Source organism: Vanessa cardui, chromosome 12 (assembly GCF_905220365.1).
Source record: "Vanessa cardui chromosome 12, ilVanCard2.1, whole genome shotgun sequence".
Classification (NCBI taxonomy): Eukaryota; Metazoa; Arthropoda; class Insecta; order Lepidoptera; family Nymphalidae; genus Vanessa; species Vanessa cardui.
The window spans coordinates 7,043,720-7,053,218 of NC_061134.1; the positions used below are offsets into that span (position 1 = coordinate 7,043,720).

Consider the following 9,499-nt stretch of genomic DNA (forward strand, 5'->3'; position numbering starts at 1 on the left):
ACTCATGAATACAAATAATTCTAATTAACTATTTATTTCAAAGAAGATAAAAAATTCTTTTGATTATCTTTGAGACTTTAATGATTTGATTCATACGTTATGTGCATTAAGTAAGCCGCATTTGATTTTCATGATTGTACGCTTAAACGTAGAGCATTGTTGTTGAGTTTTATGAGACCTCGAAATCGAACTTAAAAATGTCAGATAATCGAAATAAATTCATGGTTATTTTGATTATATCAGTAATTAAATGCGGGATATTTACCATGTTTTTTATTTTTATTCGGTGGAGCTCGATATTTCGACATTATTTACGAATGCAAATAGATGTTCATAACATCATACCATCACATCTACTCGCAAACTTCAGTCTCGTGAACAAGACATTTCGAAGAGAATGTCGAAATATCGAGCTAGACTGAATAAAAATGAAAAAACACGGTAAATATCCCGTATTTAATAAATGTAAATAATAATGTAAGTAATATTATATTTGTAATTCTGTATTAACCATATGTTAAGCGATTTCCTTCAGACAACCTTTAGGTTAGGAGACATGAATCATTAAAATTAAGATGGGCAGTACAAATGATATTAGATAATGTGTATTTGGTCGGAATTTTTCTTATCAAGTTTTTTTGAATTATAGCAAATGTTCTTAAAGTTTAAGCATTAGACAGAAAATTCTATGCATATAAATTATTATAACTATAATTAGCTATCATATGATACTAAATATGTAACTTGTATTTTGCTCTACCGACTGAGGGTAGGTTTTTAACATTGTAGGTTTAACTACAATGCCAATTCTAACAATTTTTTTTTAAAGCAATATAACGATTTAGTTATTTACTTACATATAGATTCACTTATAAAATATGCTAAAATACATTTGCGCTTATTATTATGGCTAATGACAAAAAGGAAACAGATCTAGACAAAATAATAAGTACAATACATATTCTAATTGTTTAAAACAATGCAAAATTTGCAATGGCATATAAGAAGTGTGCCTACGTCTGTTTCATAAAAAAATATATTTTTTAATGAAATTTATTTCGAAAATAGTAATAATATTTATTCATATAATTGTAACGTTTTGAAAACAAAATTGATTAGTGATAGTAATTAATAACATTTTTAGACAAATAATGTTCGCCAATAAAAATCAAAAGCAAAAACCAAACGTTATTTTTATTCAAAGTATATGATGATATTTTTAAACAACGAATAATATAATTACATTAAAAAGTTGATATTCTCAGCAAGGCATTCGTTTTGCAGCCAAGTAGAATTATTAGTAATATAGCTATAGTAACAGTCTATTATATGATATCAAATTATGTAGCCATAAATATATTTAAATACAATTTCTTAAAAGCACGTAATGGCGTTAAAGTAGCATCGTAGTACACGCCCTCTTGTGGTACCCTGTCCACGACGTTGCAACCCCGTCTGAAAAAAATAAACAAAAATATATTAAATGATTGACGAAATTTTTACATAACATTATTTCACGCCATAAAAATAATCGCGACATATAATGACATTATAGTTTTTATTATTGTTGAGATTTATTTTTTTACACTAAAGAAGGCAGACAGTTATAGCAATGGACGACCTGATGTTAAGAAATTATTGATCAACTATGACATCTAAGGTAGCCTTACTACTCGTATTACGCTGGTTTACAAACCCTTCAAAATATTACCCCAATGTATTGCGGTAATATTTTTAGCCTATTATTATAAATATAATACTTGTTTAATCTGTCATTTACCAACCATTACTATGGGCATGCGAAAACTCTACTACCAAAGAAGTATTTTCTAAAAATAATTTATTATTAATATAAGTAAAACCAAAAGGTATCATTAATATGTCAAAGAACGAATATAAATATTAATCTTGTATGACTTTTTCGTGTCAAAGGCTGCGGTACAGCAATTTATTTTTTATAGTTTTCATAGTTTTGCATCGTACCTATTTATTACTTACGTTGCTCCCAACTTCATCTTGCAGCAATAAATCGTAATAATGTATATTACTTTCCTTGTAATAAAATGTACTACTATAGTTTATGTGCTTCTAAAATCGCCCCGTGCTAAATATACTTATAGTAATTGAAATGTAAAAATGTATAAATTTGAAACCTATTGTATGATAGTCGAAATTGTGAACTTTGAAATATTTATCATTTTCATTTTTAGGGTTCTGTACTCTGTGACTCTGTGACTTCGTTGTCCATCCGTCTTTAATCATGCTGTATCTTATGAACCGTGATAGTTAAAAATATAAATTGTGTGTATTTTTGTTGCCGCTATAACAACAAGTACTAAAAAACAGGATAAAATAAATATTGAATCCTTCCTTGCAAAATACGGGACTTTTTTGGCGTTTATATAGATAATGGTACGGATCCCTTCGTGTGCGAGTCTTACTTGCGATTAGCCGGTTTTTAATTTAGTGTGAGTCTCAAAAATCTTTTGATTCATAATATTACTATGTATGCAATTAATGTGAATGAAAATTTGTAATTATCAGATATTTTTAGTGGGTCAAAATCGCTGTTTCCACAATTATTATTAATTCTTATTGACGTACGTTTTGTTTTTTTTGTATTCGCTTTTGATTTAGCTTTTTCATCAGTCAGCGTTTTTATTTAAATTGCAATATCACTACTGGAGATCCACCTTAATATATATTCTGTTACATCATGTATGCTTTGACAATATTGTACATAAGACAGTATAAAGACATATTGTACTAAATAGCTCACCATATCATTAGTGTCGAAGTTAGCGAGACGCAAGGGCGCGGTCCGCGGGCCCTCCGAGTCCAAGCGCTGGTTCATACTCTCCTCGTGAAGTGCCTTTTGTAATGCGATCAACAAACGATCCAGGACAAGAGCTGCTCTCTTCCGAGGCACAAAAATATTCTGAAAACCGAAACGAAATAGTATTATTTAATCTGTTGTTACGGAGATAACATCTCTTATTTCGAAACATCTACATTAAAATATAGATATGATTGTCATTATCAATAGACCGCTGGACAAAAGCATCATAATCTTGAGTTTTATTTTAAAAAACCTTTTCGGTTAACTTTTTTTTTAATGTACTCGAAATTAATGTTTCCGTGGCATTGATATAACGCTTCTGCTTTGTTTATATGACGTCTTTATAAGTTATAATGTAATGTGACCATAAAATACTAATAAAATATAACCTAACTTGACAATTTAACAAATTTGTTGTGTATATTCGTAACTCGTAATATATTTTGAATTAAAAGCTTCGCACGAGTGTCATTTATTTATAAAGAAAATTATGTGATATATCTTCATATAATTTTCCAACCATAGCGTAGATACCATAGTAAGTATCCATAGCACTTAGGATTAATATTATAATGTACCAAAGAATGCTTTATATAAAAACATAAATTTTATCCTAATGATCCATGAAAGAGCATCTACCATACACAATCCAAAATATTAAGTTTTTGTAAAATTTTCAAACTGCTTTCGTTAACATTTTTTTCTGGTATATTACTTTTAACGCAATTTGTTACAAGGCCCAACACAGTTTACAAACATTATATATGTTAGTATTACTTAAAGACTATTAAGCTAATTTGTGTTTCTTTTTTGCGGGACTTTTTGGGGACAAAGGAGAAAATCAGTTCTATCTCTCCCTTAGTAACATTTTCACCGCCACCAATAATAATAATAACCTTATGATCACAACTTATTTTAACTTAAACCAATTTGTGTTTTGTATATGTTAAGTTCTGGTGTGGGTTGCTTGTAAGCAAATAGACAATACTTGTATTATTGAGTTAGTATACCATCTACAACGTCATTTACATTGCCTTGACATTATATTATATTAAAAGGTGAGTGCTATGTTTTTGTCTTATTTCGATAGTCCTTTGAATTGATATTGAAATTCCATTTTTTTTGATACTACATATTTTAATACTGATAAATGAAATTTACTAAAAAAAAAATCATGTTTTTTACTTACTGTAGATAGTAAATGATTATAACAATTACATATATAATTTGTACATACATACATACATAACATCAAACATATTTTACAGCCATATTTTAAGAGGGAAAATATATACATTTAAAGTGAACTTGTTAACACTTTTTTGTATCCGTTTTCGTTCTAAACGTGATGTATTTTTAACGAATTGTTTCAATTACCTCTGACATATCACCTCTATTATATCCCAGTGTATATTCAGGGTCTGAGAGTGATGTTGATTCGGCATCATAGGACGGAGCAGCGAGGGCGCCTGAAAGCGCCATGACGAGAAGGGGCAGTACACAGTTCATCGTTAGGACATGAGAGTAATCCCTGAAATTAAAATAACGCTAATTTTAATACATATCGAAAATTATTGAACCGAAACCGATCTACCACACATCAATATCCATAAAATGCATTCGCTATTTCTATTTAAAAAAAAAAAAAAACATCTCTTTAAATCAATACGATAGATACGATAGACCTTTTCATAAATTGTCAAACATGCAATCCATAACAATTATGAACGTATTCAATGGAAAACAAAGTTATAATAAAGAAATATATTTAAATCAAACTAAGAAATATCGTAAAGTAGGTCAAAGTTTTCTTTTTTCTTCAGTCAATTGTTGATAGTGGATTAAAAATAAATACTTTGTAATGAAGTTAATCATGTCATGTTGCAATATATTGCAATCTACTTATAATGATCATAATTAGAACAAATTAATTGCTTATTCAGGTAAATTTTTATTTATTATTTTGCTCGGCATAGATTAATAAAAAAAAGAGATGACAAATAAAATCAAAAACCGAAACTGAATCAGCGTAATAAAAATATAATTATATTTTTTACATTAAACGTCAATGCTACATGGCAAGAAATGGGTGAAGCATTTTATCTGGGTTATGATGTAACGCAAACATATTTTTACCAAATAATACGTATAGATTAGTACGATCAGACAAACGAGTAAGTTTTATATATGAGTCTGTACTACGAGAACGTTATTTTAAAACCCATCACATTATACTTCCGTTAAAGGAATATCACGTTTGCCATTTTAAAAGCCGTAGCGTAGAAACAAGGACAATCTTGCTAATAAATTAAAATTAAATTAACTTGCAGAGACGAGCGATTGTTTATTTTCTTAAAACGAATTTATTTGTGTCTATATTGAGTGAGCATTGGAGCTTCAGGGACATGTTTGAAGCCCGAGTGATATAACGACGGCAAGGTATACAATATAACATTAACTCGTTTACTATAATGCTAAAGTTTATCTTTTATAATAAAGCTGTTTATTATTAACTATTTGCATCTTAACCAATGATTGGGCAAGCACCACTATATAGTATATGAGCTTAATTTGTGTTTATAATTCATCTCGTGCTCGGCGGTGAAGGAAAACATCGTGATGAAACCTGCATGTGTCTAGGTTCATCAAAATTCTGCCACTTGTGCATTCCACTGACCGGCATTGGAACAGCGTGGTGGTATATGTTCCAAACCCTCCCCTTAATGGAAGAAGAGGCCATATCCCAGCAGTGGGAATTTACAGGCTGTTACATAAAATAGGCAAAATTAATAAATAACCAAATACTTTTTATGCGTTAAATTGTGCATATGGAAACAACCTACATATCATTAGAAGCAGAACCTTCAATAGACCTTGTCTATCATGCGGTAGATGCATATACCTTTTCAAAAAACAAGGTGTATTTTCTGGCGTAAGTTTTATGTCTACGGGCTTAGTATCATTTTCAATTAAGGAATACAAAAGGAACATATACAATTTTTTATAAATTGACGTGTACATCTAACATAACAATATATACTTTGGAAATATCACTTTACATGTATCAGTGAAAAACTTTCTACTTTTATCTAACCTAGTAATTATAGGTAGTAAAACTTACTTTACCTCATTAGTTAAACATATTTTTTTATACACACACAAAGTTCCTTTTTTCTTTTTTTATTTGTACACTATTTATTTTAGCATTAAATTTAATTTTTTTATTGATTTAAGCATTAAATTTAAAGTTGAACTAAAGCATTGATCGGGAAGTCACTGGCCCCTAAGGTACGGGTTTTCCTAGTTTAGGGGTACAGGGCCTCCGTGAGATATGTATTTGATATGAGAACAATAAATATATTTTTGATTTGATTTGATTTGATTTAGTTTCCGATTATTAAGTTATTAGTTTTAAATAAACATATGATGTCTAAGACTGATGTCTCGGACCAGAGTTAGTTAGGTTTATTTTGATCCATCGACGTTAGTGTTATTATGTCCTCCTGATTCATTGTGATCACGGCAGACATTCTCAGGGGAAAATAACATTGTTGTACCTCTCTACCCAAGGATTCCAAGGTCACGACATGCGACTATATAGTAACAACACAGTCTGTTTCAATATCTATATCATAAATATGAAAGTAACTCTGTCTGTCTGTCGCCCTTTCACGACTAAACCAATGAATCGAATTTCATGAAATTTGTTGTGAGGCAGAGAGTAGAGTCGATATGGCCCAGTGGTTAGAACGCGTGCATCTTAACCGATGATTGCGAGTTCAAACCCAGGCAAGCACCGCTGATTCATGTGCTTAATTTGTCTTTATAATTCATCTCGTGCTCAGCGGTGAAGGAAAACATCGTGAGGAAACCTGCATGTGACAAATTTCATAGAAATTCTGCCACATGTGTATTCCACCAACCCGCATTGGAAAAGCGTGGTGGAATACTTTAGGCTAGCAGTGGAAATTTACAGGCTGTTGTTGTTGTTGTTGTTGTTGTTGTTGTTGTTGTTGTTGTGAGGCAAACTTGAGCTCCAAGGAAGGACATATGCTAAATTGTTTTGCCAAACACTTGACAATCAACGATCTAAAGCGCGAGCAAAGCCGCGGGCAACAACTTATATTATATAAAATACAAGGTGTCAATAACTATGGAAGTATCAGGGGCACATTTAAGCCCCGTATCAAGTAACCGTCGGCAGAAGGATAACGAATGACACACTTATTCCTTAAAGGATCAACTGGTTTATTATTTCACTGATCTTTTGTCTCAGTTCGAACTTAATACTCACTATTTCTGTTGCAAGTAAGCAATGTGTTTTGATTGTTATACTTATAGCGATAGCTTGGGAAGTAATACTTTGCTCTTAATCTATATGATTACTACATGTTATAGAAAACAAAAACTAACTTTATTGATCATTTATTGTTTTAAATAGATTCTTATAAACACTTTTGAATAGTAATTTTAATCAACCATTGGTTCGGAAAGTTGATCAACCTAGCAGAACAAGTAAAACAGGAAATTCTAAAAATATTCGTTTAAATTTTATTTATATTATATTAGCGAGTAACAGACAATTCAATGGTAGGAATAAGTTGTCAGCATTGATCAAGGAAATTTACAACCAATTGCTTGGAGTTGCTGATGTGGCCTTAAAGGCCGTGTACTGGGAGTTTGAAATCAACGAAAACAAGCACGTAAGTTCTTTAACATCCACGTATTGACTTTGTACTACGAAAATAATGATCATTATTTTTTAACATGAACCTAAAAAGTATTAAGTATAGTAGTATTTTATACCACATATAAAATAAATTATTATATTAAACATGCAAATTTGGCATAATATTTAAAATAGTCAATTTATTTTTGATAATTTTTGGATGATATATATTCCCAAGAATGCACTTCGTGGAATATAGTTAAATTATAATTATATTATTATAGAACTTTAGTATTTAAAATTAAACTATGAAAAACATATTTCTTTATATTTTATAATAAAAATTACTTGTCTTTTGTACATACAGAACATGTACACAACATAAATATCGTAAAGACTCGTAGCTCCGCGTAGCTTGTCTACGTTTCACTGCAATATACTCGTAGAACTACCATTTTTTTATTTAAGTATCTAATTCAAACTTTGAATCACTGTCTACTATCTTGTCAGTTTGTTTATAAATTATTTTTTCAGTCATAATAAAATTATCCCTTTTAATTTATAGGTCGAGGATGTCAAATATAATCATACGAATATAAATTAAAACATTTCGTAAACATATAAAACTTAACATAATTAATGTATTCTATATATTAATTACTTAAGTAGGCTTAACATCAAGTATAATAATGCGACAATTATTATTATTATTTAAAGATTAAACAATAACTGAAGCCAAGCATTAAAAAATAAAATTTAAATTTTAAGTAGAATACTTACAGATTTTACGTAAAATCACATATGAGTTAAATGTTATAATAAAAGCACTATTATACTATTTTGAAAGTTTACTAACTATTATAGGCTCGTACTGGTGACGTGTTCAGCGGAGAGGAGACCGATTCGCTATTAGGAAAGCGTGCGACGTCCTACCCTTTATAAAGGCGGGAAGGACATGCCCACTTGCTTCACTTATTGCACCATTATTTTGTATTTGATAACAAATAAATGAATTTCATCGATAGTTATGATCTGACTAATTATTATACTGATTTAGTATTCATTTACAAGCTTACAAACGTGAAACTCCGAATTTAAATGGAGAAGGTCGTTGCATGCTATTCTTACTTAGTAGCTATTTAGCGATTTCTTTGTTTAAAAATTAATTTAATTCTATTTCTTTATTAATATATTGATTTTTATATATTTATTTTAACAGAATCACAACATTACTCTGATCCCAATGTCACAAATCGGAAGGAACGACGGAATCACAAACATCGACCCCCAAGGCTTAGATATACATAGCATAGAAAACTATTGAAATTTTCTACACCGAGTCGGCCAGGAATCAAACCCGGGATCTCAGAGTTATTTTATTATATAATATTGTAGTATTAATGAAATTATTTTCAAATTATTTATTAATTTATCAACACAATTTTTCATTTTTTTTACATAATTTATTTTAGCCTTTTTCGCAAAATAGATGTAAACCAACGAACGAAAAACTAACCAAGATTTTCTAAACAAAAACTATGTCGCTTAAAAGTGACCTTTCTCAAACTTATTCAAAGTGGCTCCTAATTACTGTCGTAATTTAAACTTAATCTTTTAAGCATCAATTTAATACGTTCATATTTTAATGAACAATTTAAAAATAAATACATAAACATTATGTATGTTATGCTGGCTGATGATGATATTTCCCACTGCTGGGATAAGGCCTCTTTTCCCTTCGCAGAGAAGGCTTGGAGCATATTCGACACCATGCTTCAATGCGGATTGGTGGAATACACACGTGGCACAATGTGGTTGAAATTAGACGCATACAAGTTTTCTCAGAATGTTTTCCTTCGCCGCTAAGCACGAGATGAATTATATATACAAATTCAGCACTTAAAAATTCAGTGGTGCTTGCCAGGCTTTGAAACCGCAATCATCGGTTAAGATGCACGCGTCATAATCACGGCTCTTAATTAAAATAAATA

General features: G+C 30.2%; 1 protein-coding gene across 2 annotated transcripts; it reads right to left on the minus strand.

Annotated features, from left to right (window-relative positions):
• Positions 1–1,194: 1,194 nt before the first annotated feature.
• On the minus strand, positions 1,195–8,452 carry LOC124534365. Of its 2 annotated transcripts, none has more exons than XM_047110163.1 (4): positions 8,365–8,452; positions 4,217–4,370; positions 2,780–2,938; positions 1,195–1,455 (listed from the first exon to the last, which is right to left on the minus strand). In XM_047110163.1, the coding sequence occupies exons 2-4, from the start codon at positions 4,346–4,348 to the stop codon at positions 1,375–1,377; spliced, it is 372 nt and encodes a 123-aa protein (XP_046966119.1). In that variant the 5' UTR covers positions 4,349–4,370; positions 8,365–8,452; the 3' UTR covers positions 1,195–1,374. The 2 variants fall into 2 exon arrangements, with proteins under 2 accessions (XP_046966119.1, XP_046966118.1); XM_047110162.1 differs by having other exon boundaries at positions 8,289–8,410.
• Between the last annotated feature and the right edge of the window lie 1,047 nt (positions 8,453–9,499).